A 21,868-nucleotide genomic window follows, 5' to 3' on the forward strand; every position below is an offset into this window, starting at 1 on the left:
ACTCAGCAGCCCACCATCACTCATGCAGACAGAGCGGGGGGGGTCTGCTGGGGGGGGGGCTCTGATGCAGGCCGGGGGGGAGGGGGGTTCGGCTCTTACGATGGCCCTAATCTGGCCCAGATTCTGTCTTTCAGAGGCAGCAGCTCTCTCAGCCCCCGACCCCCGATACCTGCGGCCAACTAGGGCAGCGGCACTGACTGACGAGCCCTTGAGTCTGTCTGCAGGCCGAGCTGCTGAAGGGAAGGCCAAACAGAGCCTCGTTGGGAACCCACAGCTTCCTCTGTCATCTGCATTTATCCACACTTCCTCTGGGGGAAAAAAAAAACCAAACATTTTTTTTTTAAACATTCCTCCACACCCTCTTCCCAATCTCTGTCATCACTATAACGAGCCCATCCTGACATCCCCGCTGAACTGTGGCAGGCCCCTGAGAGATAAACTAGCGCTGACGTTGAACTGGGGATGCAGTAATGGTTTGGTGACTTTGTTTCAGCACAGAGTTTCGTGGTATGTACTGTACAGTTTGAAAGAACCGAGGGGTGATATTCAACAGCGTTGTTTCCCGCTGCGCAGACAGGGGTTACAAATGGCTCGATCGGTCGGAGAGTTTTCCACGGTGAGCATAGAAAACACGGATCATTCGTCTTGGCTGCTCGCCGTCGCAGCATGAGAACACTTTTGGATCTACGACACCAGCCCTGACTTGGCTCGGGCTCGGCTCGCTGAGAATGCGTTACCCTGGAGGAATGCGGGGAGGAATTTGCTCGGAGGTGCGCTTTCATCAGTTTAAACACACTTCACTTCGCGAAAACACTCTAATCACTGAAGCACGCCTCCAGACCAACACACACTCACACCCCTACGCTGAGGTTACTAAATCTTCATTTAAGCTGGTGTCAAGGGCAGTTGGTGAACTATCCTTGTGGTTTTCGGGCAGTGACTGCACCCCCAACACAACCAATCAGCAGCGCTAACATGCTTGGCTTGTGTTACTGTCTGTGTTGGCTAGCGGTTTGAGCCAACAGGCTAAGCCCCTTTCCCCCACGCATCCTACTTCTCACCGTCTCATATCACGAGAACATCGCTCAAAAGACCAGAAGGACCATAGGCTGGGCTGAACACAAAATTGAGCTTTAACTCTGCTGCAGTCATCCAAAGCACACCACCTCAAAAAGGCTCATTTGAAATCCACTCCAGTCATTTCTTTCTTTTTTTGCATTCTAATAATTGACGTGAAAGCGTTGGCGTAAGGTGAGCGGGTGAGCGGTTCCAGGCGTGGAGAGAGCCGGCGCGGCCATTGGCCAACGCGAGGTTGTGCGACGGGCAAACACTTTCCCAGGGTCTCTGTGTTTATGAGGCGGCTGCTTGCTGGCCTTCAAACTGAACCCAAATTACAAGTGTCTGCTGATTTATTGTCTGTGAAGGTAATTGAGTTAGATTGTTATTTGTTCAAGACCCCAAAGAAAAGGTAATTAATGACAGCACTGCTCCAGGCAATTATAAAACAATTAGTGTGCAGCTCTCTGTGCGTTACACTTTCTCTCGTTTCACTCAGCCAGATGACTGTAAAGGAGAAAGAAATTTAAAGAATCACGATTGTCAAGATTGTGAAAGTTTGGTAAAGAATCTTTAATTAGTTTATAAATATCTTTTTTTAAATTCAGCATACAAAAAAATGACAGTATTTACATCCACATAGAAGTGGTTCATTATGCGGTTGTATTAAAGTCCACATATTCTGTTCACATGCTCTGAAATGGTTAGCAATAGGTTTTCCACCCCTGATACCTGCTAACCTCTGCCCAGTTCTGGTCCGGTTCAGGCCCAGTTCTGGCCCAATTCTGGCCCAGTTCCGTCGGATCTGTGCAACAGCAGGGGCAGGTCCCTTCCCAAGTCTGCTTCTATCAGGGGCTTCCATTGTGTGTTACACTCAAAAAAAAAAAAAAAAAAAACATTGCAAACACTTAGAGATCCTTGTCCTTCTGCCAGGGCAGAAACATAAAAATGCAGATATTTCCCCACAACAAGCCTCAGACCTGAAAAGTTAATAGAGCTAAAACATTTTACAGTTCCAAGTCTGAGAGTTTGTTCTTCAAATTCCCTTTGCAGCACCTCTTTTCCACTCTTTCTCTCTCTCTCTCTCTCTCGCACTCTCTCTCTCTCACACACTCTCTCTCTCTCTCTCGCACTCATTCTCTCTCTCTCTCTCACACTCTCTCTCTCGCACTCATTCTCTCTCTCTCTCCCACACACACTCTCTCTCTCTCTCTTCTTTGAGTCTTTCAGTCTCTGCTCTGTCAGTTGGAGAGGCAAAGTACCATTTGAAATGAATACCAAAGGATCCCTCAGACCTGGGCAGAACCCAAGGTACAGCTCTGAGGAGTATGGTCCAAGGCACCTGGGCAGAACCCAAGGTACAGCTCTGAGGAGTATGGTCCAAGGCAGAACCCAAGGTACAGCTCTGAGGAGTATGGTCCAAGGCAAAAACCAGGGGGAACTAGGGATAAACATCGCCTGGTGTCCGGCCATTAGAATACCACAGGATTTCCTTTAGAATTATATCCAATGTCATCTCCCGGCAACAGCTACGTATAAGAAAATAGACTTTTCTGGGTGTCCAAGTGTGGAAAGAGTAAGCGCATTTTGGCGAGCGAAAAAGAAAACAATTCGGACGGTGGTCTGAACACCTTTGTTCTGGTTTGTAAAATTGAAAAAAAAAAAAAAAAAGTCCAGCTTTTTGGGGTTGGCATGTTGTTAAAAAAATAAAAAAGTTTCTCCAAGAAAGAATATACACACTGAGAAGCTTATGACAAAATGAAGCCTTCCTGGTATCATAGTGCTTTGGTTATCTGCGGGGGTGAAAATGGTTGCGTTGCTGCTAGATGGAGGGGGGGTGGGCGTTGCAGGGGCATAGTAGGGCCAGTTGGAGTGGGGGGGTGGGGGGTAAAGTGGACAGACGAGGGTGGAGGAGGTGGAGGAGGAGAGCAGGGCGGAGGAGGAGAGGGGCATCACTTGCAGACGTATCGCTCCACAGTCCTCTCGCACTTCTTGCAGGTGACGTAGCAGCACCAGTGGTACTTGCAGTGGCAGCGCTCCACCAGCTGCTCCGAGTAGGGGTTGTAGCCGCGGCCACAGCACATCAGGTCACAGCTGTCACTGCCCGCGGACGTCTTATTGCACTGCCTGAGAGCGGGCAGAGAGGACAGGAACAGAGGGAGAAGGATAGAGAGGAAGAAAGAAAGAAAGAAAGAGAGAGAAAAAGAAAGAAAGAGAGAGAAAGAAAGAAAGAAAGAGAGAGAGAAAGAAAGGGCAGGGGGTGGAGAGAGAGAGAGAGAGAGAGAAAGAAAGAAAGAAAGAAAGAAAGAAAGAGAGACAGAAAGAAAGAAAAGGCAGGGGGTGGAAGAGAGAGAGATAGAGAGAGAGAGAGAGAGAGAGAGAGAGGGAGAGGGAGAGGGAGGGAAAGATGGGATGAGAGATGTGAGGTGTGGGACAGAGAAACAAAAACAACCTTGAATACTTGGGATGCCAGCTTTGGAACACTCCCACCTCCCAGCCACACGAATGAACCCAACAGTCCTCTCATACAATACAGTCTGCAGTACAGTCTACAGTACACTCATACAATACAGTCTGCAGTACAGTCTACAGTACTCATACAATACAGTCTGCAGTACAGTCTACAGTACTCATACAATACAGTCTGCAGTACAGTCTACAGTACACTCATACAATACAGTCTGCAGTACAGTATACAAGTCTCTTTCATACTGTACAGTCTACAGTACACTCATACAATACACTCATACACTACACTCATACAATACACTCATACAATACTCTCATACACTACACTCATACAATACACTCATACAATACACTCATACAGTACACTCATACACTACACTCATACACTACACTCATACAATACACTCATACAGTACACTCATACAATACACTCATACAGTACAGTCTACAGTACACTCATACAGTACACTCATACAGTACAGTCTACAGTACACTCATACACTACACTCATACAATACACTCATACAGTCCAGTCTGCAGTACTCTCCTACAGTCCAGTGTGCAGTCCTCTCCTGCCGTAGCTGCATTTGTACCACTAATAGCCACAGACACACAGTCACTTATACAGATATATGTGCTACTCAGGAGCCGGGAAATGATACCCTGGATGACCATTAACAAGACGTCGTATTTCAAGCCTCTCTGCTGAGGTCTTAGCACAGACAGGTCCTGACCCACATTACAACTGTCTCTGGAACCGGTCCAGCCGTGATCTGGCGTGATTCTGCTGGACAGAAAAAACCCTGCCGGATCAGGGCTCAGATTTGGACCGTCTCCAGAGGTGACCACTATTTGGGGAAGGGGGGGGGGGGTGTCTTGTCATTGACTGAAGCCCAGGGCGCTCTGTTTAAGCGGGCAGGCAGGCAGGCAGAGAACAACCCCTGCCATAAAGCAGGCAGGCAGGCAGGGAGGGAGGGAGGGAGGGAACAGCCCCCTGTCATAAATCACACTGAATACACCAGGGAGGCCTCTCCACTAGTCGGCCCTCTCCACATAAGTGCATTGTTTTCCAATTGAGAAGCATTAATGGCTTCAGTGGTGAGAGAAAGGCTGAGGGCGGGGGGGGCTGGCAAGCCGAGGGCAGATTGTCTGAGAGGCAAGCAGAGGGGGGGTCATTCTAAAGTAGGACAGACCTGTTGCACTCCTGTTCTCTCTCTCTCTCTCCCTCTCTCTCTCTCTCTCTCTCTCTCTCTCTCTCTCTCTCTCTCTCTCTCTCTCTCTCTAGGCAGCTGACAATACCTAAATATGGCCATCGCATCCAAGAAAGAAGGAGTAGAAAAAGAAAACGCGTATGCTTTTCTCAAGACTACCTCAAGTGTCTGTCATAAGGGGGGAACTCATGTCAAGGATAATATTTTTGTTGACTCGGCTTCCCCCTGCTCGTTTGACTTTCGCGGCTGCAGATCCATCAGTGCGCTTTGACTACCTCGTCGGGACTGCGCACCATTTGTTGCTTTAGTGATAATGATCATCCCTAAGCCGGAGGGATGTTATTAGAATAGAGGGCTGTTTTCATAAAGCACATACTCTCACATCCTGACAAGCCACGAGAGAACCACGCAAGCTGTGCGGTGGACGGGCCGTAGTTCAGAGCTGCAGCCACGGGTGGGGAGGTGTCAGGGAGCAGAGGACCATGTCCACACACACACACACACACACACACACACACCACTTAAGGGCAACACAGACACTAGACTGTAAAATGAATTATTAATATTATTACACAGATATTAGCTAAATAAAGGCACTGTGTAGGACACACACACAGATATTAGCTTAATAAAGGCACTGTGTAGGACACACACACAGATATTAGCTTAATAAAGGCACTGTGTAGTAGGGATGCGCCGATGCGCTTTTTTCACCTCCGATACCGTTATCTGAGGTTTAGTATCGTCCGATACCGATCCGATACCGATATAAAAAAAATGCGCGAAACTATGGTAACTGTGTGTATGTGTGTGACCACACGTGCGAGAGGGAGAAATGAGGAGTGCATGACATGAGATCCTGGTGCATTTTTTGCTCATTTGCTACTTAACATCATGTCTAGTCATCACTATCAATTCATAACATATACGTAAAACACGTTTATAATCACAAATAATGTATGTATTTTTATTTTTTTTAATTGTCACCGATACCCGATCTAGAAATGTCTTCAATATCGGTACAGATACCGATACAAAAATCGGATCGGTACATACCTACTGTGTAGGACATACCAATTTATCAAAATGAAGGGAAATTGAGGTGGAATTCATGCGATATTTACTACCAAGCAGACTGGATGGGATATGTACTAATTAAAAACTGAATGGGATATTTCCTAATTAACAGACTGAATGGGATATTTACTAATTAACAGACTGGATGGCATGATGGAATGACACGTTTGAGTAGTGGTGCTAAGGCAAATGGAGCTTAGAATAGAAACTAAAATAGAACACACACACACACACACACACACACACACACACATACACACACACACACACACATGGTGTATATGTATATAAATACATACATGCACACACACACAACGTGCACTTCACCACACATATTGGTCCGTGGACAGAGCCTAATGATTACAGAAAGCAGAGGGTGCCTTGTGACGGCGCGTAAAGCACTAAATATAAGCCCTATGGAGCATGTGCCCCGGGGCTTATCAGCCGGTGGACAGCGGACGCTTCGGACACGCTGAGAGCATCTGACACACATCATGTCTGCGTGCCTCGGAGGTCTGGAGAGGCAAGGGTGAGAGGGAGAGAGAGAGAGTGGTGATGGAGGGGATAGAGAGGGAGAGTGGAGGGACAGAGTGAGAGAAAGATGGAGGGAGAGAGAGAGGGGGAGAGGGAGATACAGAGAGAGGGGGGGTACAGAGAGAAGGAAAGATAGAAAGAGAGGGAGAGAGAGAGATATAAGGAGAGACGGGGAAGAGAGAGAAGGAGAGGGAGGGAGGGAGGGAGCGAGAAAGAAGGAGAGAAAGGGGGCAGAGAGAGATACAGAGAGAGAGAGAGATTGAGAAGGAGAGAGGGGGAAGAGAGAGAGGAGGGATAGAGATATAGAGAGAGAGAGAAGGAGGGAGAGAGATAGAGAGAGAGAGAGAGAGAGAGAGAGCGAGAGAGAGAAAGAGAGAGAGAGAGCAAGAGCTGGTCCACATGCCTCTGTCTGAATGACTGCCTCTCAGACGCCACTCGGAGACGCATGCACACAGAGGCCCGTCGCTCCTCTTAGTGGAGGCATTTCAAGTGGTAGTCAGTGGAGCGCGGATGCCCCTGCACTGCAGAAGCCCGTTACACTACCAGCCGGACCGGACCAGACGCTTTAACTATTACACTACCAGCCGGACCGGACGCTTTAACTATAACACTACCAGCCTGACCGGACGCTTTAACTATAACACTACCAGCCGGACCGGACGCTTTAACTATAACACTACCAGCCGGACCGGACGCTTTAACTATTACACTACCAGCCTGACCGGACGCTTTAACTATAACACTACCAGCCTGACCGGACGCTTTAACTATAACACTACCAGCCTGACCGGACGCTTTAACTATAACACTACCAGCCGGACCGGACGCTTTAACTATAACACTACCAGCGGACCGGACCGGACGCTGTAACTATAACACTACCAGCCGGACCGGACCGGACGCTTTAACTATTACACTACCAGCCCGACCGGACCAGACGCTTTATCTTTTATAATACCAGCCAGCCGGACCGGACACTTCATCTATTACACTACCAGCCGGACCGGACCGGATGCTTTATCTATTATACTACCAGCCGGACCGGACCGGACGCTTTATATATTATACTACCAGCCAGCCGGACCGGACACTTCATCTTTTGTACTACCAGCCGGACCGGACCGGACCGGACACTTCATCTATTATACTACCAGCCAGCCGGACCGGACACTTCATCTATTAAACTACCGGCCGGAATGGACCGGACACTTCATCTATCGCACATGAAACACAGTAGTAGATCGCAAACAGCTGTCATCGGTCAAATTAAATCAGTTACCCAACTCAGAAACGTCATTGTTATTTGTCTCTAATTACTTTTGCAACCTTGTCAATTAATCCTTCAGGAGCTGTTACATTATAGCCACTACAAGCCCGTACAAGGTACACGTGCTGCTGTATATATATATATATATATATATATGTATATTTGTATATGTATATATATAAAGGTCCTTGTGGAACCACTTCCTATATTGGTTCTTGTAGGAACCAGTATCAGTTTGAGTGCACTCTGCCCAAGAATAACTGCATTAGTCATTCTGTCTGATAAGGACCCAATTAGGTCACGGTCCAAATGGGCATGTCAGCGACACGTGTGTGGACATGCCACAGACCACTCTCCCGCCCCCCCCCCCCCCTCTCCCTTTATCAGAGCCTTTCCAGCAAGGAGAAAATGAGCTGCTTAATTAAGTCAACATCCTGAACATGCTGAAAGACACAAGGTCCACTATGGAAAAACAAAGTGTGTGTGTGTGTGTGTGTGTGTGTGTGTGTGTGTGTGTGTGTGTGTGTGTGTGTGTGTGTGTGTTAGTAAATGGGGGAGGTCATAAAAAAGAGAACTCCTCTGAATCACTTAGTATGCGGAGCCTACGCACCAGCAATTGCCAAACTTAAAGTCTGAATAGGAACCACAGACTAATGCTCTGTCTACGACTTTCAATGTTTGAGTAAATGTTACACATTTTCTTAAAAAAAGGTATCTTTGATTTGTGTCAATGTCAATGTAGATTGTGTCAAACCTACATGTTCAAGAACTTACTTTGTTCTCTAAGAAATGGTCACGACAAAGCACATAAATATACACTGACAAACACCCAGAAACCCCTCAAACACACACACACACACACACACACACACACACACAGACACAGGCACACACACACACACACACAGGCACACACACAAACACACAGACACACAGACACACACACACACACACACACACACACACACACACACACACACACACACACACACACACACACACACACACACACACACACACAGTCACACACACACACACACACCTCTTAGTTTGCTTCCCATCATATACCCAGTTCACTCACCGGTCTGTTGTCCCAAAAGAGCCCAGCTTGTCGTTCTTGCTGCAGAAGTCTGGAGAGCTCTGCAGGTAGACCAGCTCGTTCTCCCTGACCGGCCGCACGTCGATGTCCTTGGGGACCAGCTGCTTGCGGGTGCCCATGGGCCGGTGCACCACCTTGGTGGCCGACAGGTACTTGATCTTCAGGTCCATGGCCACCTCCTTCAGGTCCTGGAGCCCCCTCCAACAGGTGCGGATGGAGCAGGAGCCGGACACCCCGTGGCACTTGCACTTCATCACTAGCGCGTCTCTCAGAGCCTGCACACACACACACACACACACACACACACACACACACACACCTGTGTGTTAACCTGCACATTGGAGACTGGTCAAACGCAATTTCAAACTTCTGTGCTAACCCTGTAGATTTTTGACAATAAAGTACACTTGACTTGACTTGACCAGTGCTATCATTACAACGTCGCTATGCTGATCCTCTCTTTCTAACAATGGTTCAACAGAGCATATCTCAGAGCCTGCACACGGAGGGGCACACACACACACACACACACACACACACAACACCAGTGCTATCATTACAACGTCATCATGCAGATTTTCTCTTTCTTACACAGGTTCTTTAAAGTCACGTCTTCTGTGTAAAAGGGCATCTTTGAGTCAGTAGACAGGGCAGACATGAAAACACCATGTGTTATTACAGACTCATCTGGTCTTCCCCAAGGCACCTCTCAGTGGCAGGAGACATAGCAATAAGTAAACACGGGTTCCTTAAAGTCACGTCTGCTGTGTAAAAGGGCATCTTTGAGTCAGTAGACAGGGCAGACATGAAAACCCCATGTATTATTATAATGGAGACCAAGGCACCTCTCAGAGGCAGGAGACAGAGCGATACGTAAACACCGGTACTATCATTACAAAAGAATTTGTCTTTCTTCTGCAGGTTCTTTCGACACGTCTGAGAACTTGGAGACGACACACACCAGGGACAACGGCTACAATGTCATCTCTCTTTCTTATGCAGTTTCTCAAGGTCAGACTGCAGCTGCCCCTAAAAGTGTTTTACGATTACACTAAGGGTCTCTTTTGACAACGGGAGAGTGGCTGTGTTTTTCCCCTCGGTGGTCTTGGCTAGGTTTTTGTTATGTTGGACTGTTGTTGTGGTTGGAGTAAAATTAGGTTGTTCGAGATTTAGGGGTTTCGAGATTTGAATAGTGTTTGTGTACCTGTCGCCCCACTTCGCTGTTGTGCAGGTGCATGAGCTTGTTGGCGTGCGAGCCGGACTTCTTCTTCATCTTCATGGGCGAGTCGGAGAACTTGGAGCCCACCACCAGCCCGTAGTGCAGGTTGTCGGCACAGCCGCCCCAGCGGTACCCCGGCTCGGGGATCTCCCCCGGGATCGGGCCGCACGAGCAGATCTTCAGGTCGCCGGAGGTGCACGCCCGCGCTATGGTGTGGCTAATGGCCGCCGCTGACAGCGCGTACACAAAGGCAGCCTCCCGTGTCCCTGCGTCACACAGGATAGAGGAATGAAGACCAGAGCTGACATTAGCCTACCCTGTCCTTGCCAACAGAATAAAGAACGAAATCCAGAAATAACAAAAAAAGTCAGTCAAGATGAGTTTCCAGGGTCCTTTAGGTTGCTAATTAGCTAATTAGGTTGATCATTTCTAGGCAGCATTCAAAAACTCACAGTGTTTTAGGTTAGGATCGCTTAAACAGTAATTATCCTTGTTTTGACTATGGATTATGTGCACAGTTGTTTTTTTTGGCTTGAACTGAAAATAGAATGTGAGATTTGTTTTCCATGGTAATCTTAATGTCTGTCACAAGCAGCTGAGACTCTGAGAAGATGGATGCTGGCACTGCAGGCCTACTTTTGGACAAAGTTTGTCTTAAGAAGCCATGCCAAGACTGCCTGTCTCCACCCCCACCTAGCCCAAAGATCCACTGAACCATAACCAGGGGCGGAGTGGGACACAAAAATCCACCGGGACTATTCTGACTGCACTGGCCCACCACCGGCCCACAAAGTGCCCAAAACTGCCCCAACCCATCCCCTCCACCTCCCATATATCAACTTCACAAACAATTTTTGTTATATTTAGTGTTGATGTGATGTGTGGGTGACAGTCATGTGTATTTGTATATGTACATTTATGGAAATACGGAACAAATCGCGTCCAGTATTGGCTCAAATGTTATGCTAATTCGCAACAATGTGTCCTGTCAACTCACTCGCATCTAGTTGACGGCTGGTTGAATAAATCCAGTGGCGCGGGAAGGGGGGTGCTGAGGGCGCTGTAGCTCCCCCTATAGCTCCAGGCCCGGAAAAATAAATAAGCTCTTACTCATTATTATGTATTAAATATATATTTAAACGGTTTAATACATATTTTTGCGTTGGGGAAGAAAATAAATGTTAAACAAATGGGTTTGCTAGTTTTTAGTTATCACAGGCATACATGGAGATCTTGCTATATGAGGTTCACGTGTGTGTGCTGAAGTTGGTACTGTAACTGATGAAGAAAAACGTATTTTGGCAAAAATGCGACTAATTAGAAGATGGAGATGCTGCAGCACCTTCTTCTACTTTCCACCCACGCATTACTGTCGCAATGACTAGCAATAAGCCAAAAAATAAGACCAAACTTTCGAATTCTTTATTGTGGATTCACAGGAGTTGTGAATGTTAATGACGTTTATAATTTATGCCGAGATCTGGAACATGCCACATAATCGATCGTGTTGTATGTTTTGTTGTTGTTGATCATTTATTTTTTTGGATCTGTTTACATGTTTAGATTCTCATTGGCGATAGGCAATACTTGTAAGTGATGATCCCATTTTTGTAGGGGGGGACAATGTATGGTAACATTTCAAAGAGTAATGAAGTAAAGAGTAGTGAAAAAGTTGTCGTCTGGACCTATTCAGATCTGCAAGCTGCACGCTGAATCCGGGGTATGTTTAACGTGCTTCGTTACTGCACTTTACGTGAATAAATATTGCTCACTTTACTGGAAAAAAGATTGCGCACTTTACTGGAATAAAGACAGATTGCTGCATCAACCACAAAAGAAACTCCCTTTTTCTTTCGAACACAGATTGCTACATCATCAAGAAACTTCCTTTTTCCCAAAAAAGCGCTGGCGGGCCAGAATTGGTAGCCCCTCCCGTTGGAAATAGCATGTGAACCAAAACACTTTGAGGAATAGGGGATCATGATTTTTCAACACTTAAAAAACACATTGTTTTATGCTTATAATTAGCACCGCTTGTGTTGGCGGGCTTTTATTTCATATTACTATATTATTCAAAATGATTTATTTGTGTTTACAATTATTGTTGGGGGGGGGGGGGGGGGGGGGACGACAACTTTATAGTGGGGGGGGGGGGGGACGTCACAGCACCCCCGGCATGAAAGAGGTTCCAGCGCGCCTGAATAAATCCGTAATTCTTGTACATTTTAATGCACTTTCCTCCAGCATCCGGCTCTTTTTCAGTCTGCCCTTTTCGGCACCTCCTTTCTCCTTTCTCGTATGTCCCTCCATCAGGTCCACTTCACCTGCTCTCTCTCCCTGATAGCCGCTAATTTATCTCCCTACGTTCAATTGATAAAGGCAGAACGATACGCATTTCCCATGAGGCTTTGCGACCATTGTACGTTAATTTATGAGCAAAAAAAACGAATTAAATCGCTGGCCAATTTATATTTGTGGTCATGAAAGTAATGTAGCGTCTGAATAAAAAGAATTACATCAATATAGGAGGCTAAACAAAAACAATAGGCTGGATTAATGAGTGAGTTTAACACCCACCATGAGTGAGATATAGAGAGACAAAAAGTGGTATAAATATTGGTTGGACCGCTCTCTCCTTCAACTCTCGGAGAACTTGGAGCTTTTCACGCAACCAAGACTTCAAGTACATGCTGACTGAATGGGCCGCTCATGAATTTAACACGTTTGCGAAGGCCGGCCTGCAGGCTGCTTCACGCAAGTTCATTGGCCGACCGGCCCACCGGGAAAAATCCCGGTCCTCCCGATGGCCACTCCGCCCCTGACCATAACAAACAGTCATTGATCCATGCAAGTCTCTCTCTTGGCATCAGTACCAATCACATGTCTTCCTGGTAACATCTTAACATCTTAAAAAAAAAGCAAAAAGTCGGAGCCTACGCAAACCAAATTGCTTAATTTACCTAATCAGTTTAATATGGTATGCAATTTCTTTTACGGGGCAATACTTCACATGCCCACCCGAGTGAAAACAGTGAGGCTGTTATGTGGACACATCTGGTGTCGAACAGAACATCCCATAAAATGTGTTTGTGTCCTGTCTCAGCTGCCAAACTTAATCCTATCTTCCTCGTGCAGAATGAAACCTATTGTTTGGCACCGTGGACAACAAGCCAGCTTCACACTCTACGTCCAAGTACAAGACCACATCAAACACCGCAGTGGGAGAGAGAGGGGACTGTTCAGGGATCGGCACCATTTCAAGGGCTGGGTGGGTGGGTGGGTGGGTGGACGGGTCTTTCATTGAGAACTACACTGTGTCTTTTGGTTGACACGCTCAGCATTCCTCCGTGAGACCACCATCATAGACCTTCAGAAGTCCTCTCCTCCCCTCATAAATGTGCCCCCTCAAACAATTAGACCTTCAGAGTCATCCGTGGACATTAATGGAGTTTTAAGATATATATGGTCAGCTAAAGGTCTCAGCCTTCAGCAATATAGTCTGATTTAAAACCCTATCCATAACCCTTAAAAAATGATTATAATCTAAGTCCTTGTTTTGCAATGCTTAAAAACATGACATTGGCCATTTGAGAGAGGGCCCGTGCTTCTCTCTGACCTGCCAGGACGTGGTTGAGCTCAACGAGCTTGTTGTTTTGTTGTCTAATAAATATACTTATGGGCAATTCCGGAGTCCTAAGGTAACTAGAGCGAATTTTCACCTAACAAAAACCCTATCCGTAACCCTCAAACATTGATAACAATTTCAGCACTGTTTTGCAATGCTTAAAAAACATGATATTGGCCATTTCACAGTTTGTCACCTCTCAGTAGGGCGTGTACCAGATAGCATAGGAATCTGTGCAAAACCAGAGCCCGAGTGCACATGTATCTAGAGCAGTGGTTCTTAACCTTATTGGAGGTACTGAACCCTGCAAGCTTCATCAGTGCATTCGCCGAACCCTTCGTAATTTGAAAAATAAAATATGATTTCTTCAAAACGTAGGTATGTATAAAAACGGCCCGACATTGCTAGTGTGAACCGGGCTATACTGTGTGTGTCTTGACCCATGCCGAACCCCTGAAAGTGACTCAAAGAACCCCTGGGGTTCGATCGAACCCAGGTTAAGAACCACTGATCTAGAGGAATATGGCTTTTACTCCATGCTCCCTTCAGATCCACTCTCTCAGATCCACATATGCTCCCGTTTACATGAGACCAGTTATTTGAGTTATAGTCTAGCTCCCAGCCTCCTCACTACTAGCCCCTCTGCCCCCATAAACACGGAGAGAGAGAGAGAGCTGGGTCCTGTACCTCGCTCCAGGTCCGGAAGGTACTTGGGCGAATCGATGGTGGAGCAGTTCCACCGCATGTCCAGGAAGGTCTTCTGGCAGACCTTCTTGACCTCCCGGGCGGCCTGGATGATGGTCTGCATGAGCTCCAGGTTGCTACGGCACAGCTGGGCCTGGGAGGACACCAGCCCAGGGAGCATCTTGCAGTGCTGGGTCTTGTTGATGTGCAGGCTGGAGGGCGACTGGGTCAAGGCCCTGGATGGGGGGAGGGGGGGGGGGGATATGTTTGGGATATGTTTGTTAGTAAACATGCATTTGCACGGTTAACCCAAACAGAAAACACTAGCAGGCCCGCCACTGGCCAGAAGCAGTTATACTTCATTGTGAGGACGAAGCCAAAAAAACAGAATGAAAAAGTATATATTTCATGCTTTCAGAGTATATATTTACTTTTCAAAAAAAGAAAGAAGATAAATGAATGATAATACATTTCCTGGACCACTGAGCGAGCTCGACCACAGATGAGGAGCTGTTTTGGACAGTGAAACAACCTCTTGTCTGCGCAACAGCGCTCATGACGCCTACAGAGATGAATTTATTCTGGCAGCACTGACCACACAGCAGAGCAATATGTTCATTCAAACGCTCAATCATAGGTTTACCCCCAGTCCAAACATTGGAATGCCATCATAAAACAATCAAAAGCCAATTAACTCCACAAATGACCAACTGAAGCCAACATTTTGTTCCTGTGTCTTTTTCACATGCTTCGGATTTGCAACGACCAACCCCTCAGCCTGCGAAGCCCTTGGCCTGTTTTGGATTAGGTGCAACGGGGCCGCGGCTCCAATGCGCGATGATGAACTATGACTGGCTTTACCCCCCCTCTCTTTCTCAGCGACCCAGGGCTTCGCAGGTGTTTATGACTGCATCTGGTTCGTATAGCGGGCTGTACATTATCAAGGCTGTGGGACTGGGAGAGAGTGCTCTTCTACTCAATGTAAATCTGGCCCGCCTAAATCCCAAACCTTTAAGTCCCGTGATGGCATCTGTTCTGTACGATAAATCATCTTGAAAGTGCTGGAACAGTGGCTGCAAACACAGCTAGATGTGTGCTTTGGAAGAGGAGATGGTCAATTAGTTACGTCCCCCTTTCTCTGATTCACAGACCGAAAGCAGCTCCAAATCATGACACGGAGACTGTGTCGGATTTTTAGACACTTGAGCTGTCCTGGCTAGCGGTAATGTTATTTGAACATGATTTCTCCACACCCCTTAATTACTACGAACTGAATACACATCTTTGATAAGGCAACAGGGATTAGTTCGTTGAGGTCAGCTTCATTCCGAATGGACTCTTTGATTTAAGTGGTCAGGAGACTGGACCTTAAGATCGCTACAAGAAAGCTATAACATTGTAGGCTAGAAATGTAATTACGGAGGGAGAATAGGACAAATTCCACAGTTAATCCGTCACAGCTCCTGTTGCAAAACTGTACAAATATAAGGGGGAAATAAAGTGGACTCACAGCCATTTGATTCCACAGCAGAGCTGAGATAACAGAAGGATGAGAGAGAGGGTAAGAAAAGCTTTCTTCATTGCAACGGTGTAGACCCAACAGGACAGCTCAGAAACGCAGGTGTGTTAGGGCTCCACGGCTTCTTGGCACGAAGAGAGGTGATCAAAAGCCGGAGGTCATGGCACCACAACTCTCTGTTGGTCTCCCTGCTGTCTGTCAGAATATGGATGAAGCTACAACATGACTGTAACACAAGCAATAAAGTGAAAACATACTTCTACGAACTACCACTTTTCGTTTATTTCCTGTATAGTCTACATCTTTATGTGACTTAGAATCGGCTAGGTAGGTGAATGCAAACAAGTCCAAGAGAATAATTTAAAACTTTTTGCACTGGGTTTCTGAAACTGATATGCTCTACTTTATAAACAACCATATTCTCCAACAATTCGTCACTTTACTGACGCACAGTTTCGATAGTTATTTTGCATGTATAACTTTTGTAGCCTATATTTATCTTACAGAAACGCCGTTTTCTTCTACAGGTAACTGTAACTGAGTTTTTCTAACTGGTTTTGTTGGCGATATCATCGTGCTTAGAGAATGATCTTTGATGAGATATCTACAGATAATCTTCCCGCGAATGGATCCCCCCGGAGAAGCATGATATTTTGCCTCCATTCCAATAGAGTAAAATCTGATATTACGCCGAAAAGAAATCTCTCTATTAACTCATGACACCGCAAACTGGCTTTGGCAAACAACTTCAGTTGACAACGTTTTTCAAGACGACGGGAAAAATAGTATATAACCTCCGTCCACTATATGTCTGGACTGCACTCTGTCCTACATTCCACATACATTTGCAAAGTATGTCCATAACCAACAGGCTGACATGACTCACTTTTTAAATGCCTGAGGTGCGTCTAGTAGCCTATATGGGTTACTAGAACTTGTGTTATGTTATAGAACAGAAAGGTGGAGACAATGACTGTAGCATCAATATCTTGCGTCACTTCCAAATGTTGATCTAACATAGTCTATTGCTCAGGCTATAATAACTCACACCTGAGAAGAGTATTCCGTCAGCTTCATGAATCTGCACGATTTGAGTCTATCTTTGAGGTGCAAATCTATTTTCAAATTTCTTCTGCTATAGGATCATAGGAACGCAACGTAGCCTACTTCTCTAAAAACTGAATAAAGTTACACTTGCTGAAGATCCACTCGGGTTCAAGTATAGGCAGTCTTTCTTTCGAAGCCTACTGTCCTTATTTATTTCTGCATGAATCACGAGTCCGTAACGCGGAGCCAACGAACCAATATTAAACCTCTGACTTTACAGAGTAGTCCATGGGCCAGACTGTAGTTTGTATGATAAATAAACAATACAAATTATTAATATAGATTTATTCCAATAATACCCTTTCTTAAGTAGCCTAACATACAGTAAAACCCTCTCTAACCAAACTATGCAAACATTATGATCAGCTCCAGAGGGCTAGGCTACTTACTTGTATCACGCCGTGAGTTTGCGGTCCAGCGTAATCCAAAATTATATCCTTTATCATCGAAGATCATCCATTAATAAACATTTGTAAATCCACTGAATTCGTGTAAGCAATCCGAGAGAAAGGGCATCGTTTAACTATCCAAGAGTTATGTCCTGCAGTACTCTCCGCGCACCCTAACCGTACCGTGGAATGTGTGGAACTGACGGTGTAGATACAGCCGGAGTTTATATGAGCCTGTACGCCTCTTTGATCTCGCGCTGATGTCAGGCACAATTAGCATAACAAAGCGACTAAAATGTAGCTCTCCCAAGACTGCGTAATAGCACTATGACACCGGCACCTCTCATTACAATCTTTACAATCTAACAACAAACTTCAGGAAAGAAGACAGTCAGATGAGCAAAAATAAAATGCATTACAAACAAGACACATAGACATACATTGACGTAACCTATATCACATATTTAAATACATGTTGAAATACCAATTATTCAAACACCGACCAATAATGAGCTGAAAATATAGCCAATGTTGACCTAACTATGAACTAGTTTATTTTTCCATGCTATACATGCTTGACAGTAAATCTTTTTACAAAAGAGCTGCTCCTTCTGGAGCTGACGCCATTGCAAAAAAAGTTTGTATCATTGCATAATTTAAACATTGATAACTACATCGATGGTTTTACTATTTTCAAACACATATTTTCGCTTAGTCACACAGTTATGCCTTCTATAAGTCATTTGAATAATACTTATGAGATCATGTGAGATGCTTAAAAGGTAAGTTAATGAATACACCTCACAGACACAGCGTGCGGGAAGATTTCACATAGTCTTTCCGGGAATGGTTAAAATATAGAGTATTAAGGTTAAATCATCAGAGTTGTCTGCAAAAATGCAACCAATTTTTTCTCACCAACCTAACTCTGATTTAAGTATCCTAACGACGAGTGCCCTACATATATGGTTAAATATTGTCCAACAGTGAAATGCAACTACGACATAAACCCCATTTAATTAACTCTGATTTTGTCATTGGCTTTAGGTGCCATCCGGATTTTAGAAGAACGTCCTTACCCTAACACTAGCAGCAAGAAAAGACAATACACAATTACAATGCACTCATTTAAAAAAATGAGTAATATTATAATTTAATACCATTTTCTGTCCCAGCTACCAACTAAAAGAAGAAAAAAAAAGAATACAAATAAACTGAAAGATAAACACATTAAAACATCTCATCTCTTCCAGATAAAAACTAAGACAATTAAGTTAATTTGATTTAATTGATTTCCTCAATGGGTTTTAAGTTATTTAAAAACATCAAGAAGTTATTGCATTTCTAACAGTCTCACCTACTGTTATTATAGGCACCCTTACAAGACATGTATTATAGGCTCACCTAATGCTATTGCAGATATGTTAACCTAAGATATGTTTTTAACTTTAACCTTAATATGTTACAGAGTAAACCTATGGTTCAGTGAAGTGTGCCAAATGCAGATCTTCTCGTCATTACGTAACACATCTGTGCACTGCAGGGCAGTGTGGCAGCAAGTGTTACTTCTGACACCTTAGCTCTTGTTAAGCCTTTGAAAGGGCATTCAATTGGAAACTTCACACATGTCTATTTCGGTGTAATTGATTTTAAAAATAACAATAATCTAATAAAGAGGTCACATCATTGCTGTCCCAACAGGGATGAAGTTATTTATAGAAAAAAAATCTGATGTTGACAGCCATTTTAATAGCATTACGATACTGATATAATTAGACATGAATACACGTATTCAGGCATACACCTCCACTCTAAAGGTGAGCAGCAACTCAGAAATCACTGGGAAGATGAAACTTATTCTATGTTCATGTTACATGGACATTTAAAACCCAGAGACACATTCACATTTACATTCAAATTCAGCCATATATCCAAAGTGAATTGCAGGGGAGGTATACGAGGGCACGGACTGTGTTGGTGACAGACAGTCCCTCTTCTTCATTGTGGGAGTATGTACACATTCTAGTTCTCTCTTACCTTCACGTGACGCAATCAGTGAATGTGCACTTGCACTACTGCACTGTTGTAGATGCGATGATTAATCATGATAAGGAATATGGTGAAGAAGTATTTGTGATTGTTATCCATAGCTACTGCTGGGTTGTTTAACAGGATGCAGGCAGGCCTATAGTCTGTCATAGTCTATCATGGGAGATGTTGATTGTTTGGTTCTATGTTACTATGAGGAGTAATGCTTATGTATTGCATTATTTGCATGGCATGGCTACCACTGTCAGGCGAGTATAGCCAGTGTTTCTGATCAGCCCTTGAGCAAATTGAGTCTGTTGCCACATTTGACTGATTGATCCACATATTGTATTACACAAGATTTTCAGTTTTTTTGGGGGGGGGGGTCTTCACCAAACCCCCCCACCCACCTGCCGCCATTTATGTGAAAGGGAGATTATTCGTGCCACTATCACCTACGTCCTTGTTCTGAAGGGCCAGGGTTCCGAGCAGCATCTTGTGACCATATTTATTGGTGATGGCACTGTTTAAATTAATAATATATGAATATTATTAAATGTTATAATATTTATTGGGTATGGCACCGTATAAATGAATAACATAGGAATATTATCAAATGTAATGGAATCCCTTCGCTGTAGCTCAAGGCCAACAAAATTCATGGGTGTGCAAATTTATGAAATATGTGAATGTGTAAGGAGGGTGGCAGGCTCACCAGGTGGTAACTCCACACACACTCACACACACACACACACACACACACACACACACACACACACACACACACACACACACACACACAAACACACACGCACACGCACACGCACACGCACACGCACACGCACACGCACACACGTACGCACACACACACACACACACACACACACACACACACACTCACACACAAACACACACACACACACACACACACACACACACACAAACACACACACACACGCATGCGCACACACACACGCACACACGTACGCACACACACACAAACACACACACACACACACACACACACACACACACACACACACACACACACACACACACACACACACACACACACACACACTCCCCATTCCTTCCAAAGCCTGGTTCAACACGCAAACCTCTTTGATCCGCCATCTCACCTTTCAGCAGCAAGACAGAGAAGCCCTGTGGGTGGTGAAGAGGGGGCAGAGGACGCTTCATCAGTTTATATAACCGAAATAACTGCTGAGGAAAAAAAAACATACATATGGTTCAGATGAGCACATTTCTGTGCTGGTGGTGATTCAGCATATGAATGCATGTTGTGTTGGCCATATGAGTTAGTTCATATTGGTCCCCTGTTCTTATTCGTGTCTCGGCTGGGTTTTTTCTAGGAATGCTCACTATGGCCAGATCATTTACATTGCAGAGGGAAGATAAAGCATTGTTCATGGGCCTATATAATGGTATATATATATATATAAACAATATCAAGGGCCTATAAAACGGTATATATATATATAAACAATATCAAGGGCCTATAAAATGGTATATATATATATAAACAATATCAAGGGCCTATATAACAGTATATATATATATAAACAATATCAAGGGCCTATATAACAGTATATATATATATATAAACAATATCAAGGGCCTATAAAATGGTATATATATATATAAACAATATCAAGGGCCTATAAAATGGTATATATATATATAAACAATATCAAGGGCCTATATAACGGTATATATATATATATAAACAATATCAAGGGCCTATATATTTGTATTGATATGATATTATATTTTAACTTTGGAAACAGATTTTTGAAAAACATTGTTGACGGTCAATAAGATGAATAAATAACACTTATGAGAATTGAATAACCAGCATTAACAGCAGAGACTTATCTTATTCACAGTAACAGGAGAGTATAACTTATCTTCACAGCTAAACCTTTTTGAGTCATCACTGTGCTTCTCCTACGTCCAGCCCCCAGAGTTAACCCCCCCCCCCCCCACCCCCCTTTGCTCCATTTGCCCCCTGTACTTTTAGGTGGCAGCGCTCCGGGTTCCACAACAACAGGCCTGCCTTTGCCTGCCTCTGCCGGGGCTAATCTGGCACAGTGGAGGCTGAGGTCACTCTGAGAGCCAGGTCTTAACGTCAGTAAAGGTTCCCACCTCAAACCCCTATTGTTTCGCCTATCTCCGAAGATCAGAAAGCGCAAGGAGAAGTCCAAAGATATGCCACGGCGTGAGATAACAGGCTTTTATTCTCGAGCCCCGAGGTCTCGGGGCTGAATGGGCCAACAGTAAGAACTTTCCTATACCCGTCCCTGACCCGACTCAGCCTGGTGAGTCTGGTTCCAGTTTTAAGAGAAGCACTGTATACTTCGTCTTTGATTTCCTCTCCGGCTATGTGAGCATTTTTTTTTTTTTTGAACAATGACACAGCCCCTGTGTAGGTTACTCATCTTCTTCATAAATCATTACCAACTGAGGCCTGGCCTGTCCTCACATAGAGACGTCTAGAAAAAGAGGCTGCGTGGAAGGGCCCGGCTCTTTCTTTGACTTCATTGTTTTGCATTAGTTTGGCTGC

At 44.8% G+C, this 21,868-nt stretch overlaps 1 protein-coding gene across 1 annotated transcript; it reads right to left on the reverse strand.

Annotated features, from left to right (window-relative positions):
• Nucleotides 1-3,008: 3,008 nt before the first annotated feature.
• Nucleotides 3,009-15,822, reverse strand: wnt11 (wingless-type MMTV integration site family, member 11; the record flags this gene model as incomplete). The annotated part of the gene is made up of 5 exons (XM_080832555.1): nt 3,009-3,183; nt 8,696-8,988; nt 9,918-10,198; nt 14,245-14,477; nt 15,752-15,822. 5 exons carry the CDS (start codon nt 15,820-15,822, stop codon nt 3,009-3,011), a joined length of 1,053 nt encoding a protein of 350 aa, XP_080688681.1.
• Between the last annotated feature and the right edge of the window lie 6,046 nt (nt 15,823-21,868).

Source organism: Sprattus sprattus, assembly GCF_963457725.1.
Source record: "Sprattus sprattus genome assembly, chromosome: 1".
NCBI classification, from domain to species: domain Eukaryota; kingdom Metazoa; phylum Chordata; class Actinopteri; order Clupeiformes; family Clupeidae; genus Sprattus; species Sprattus sprattus.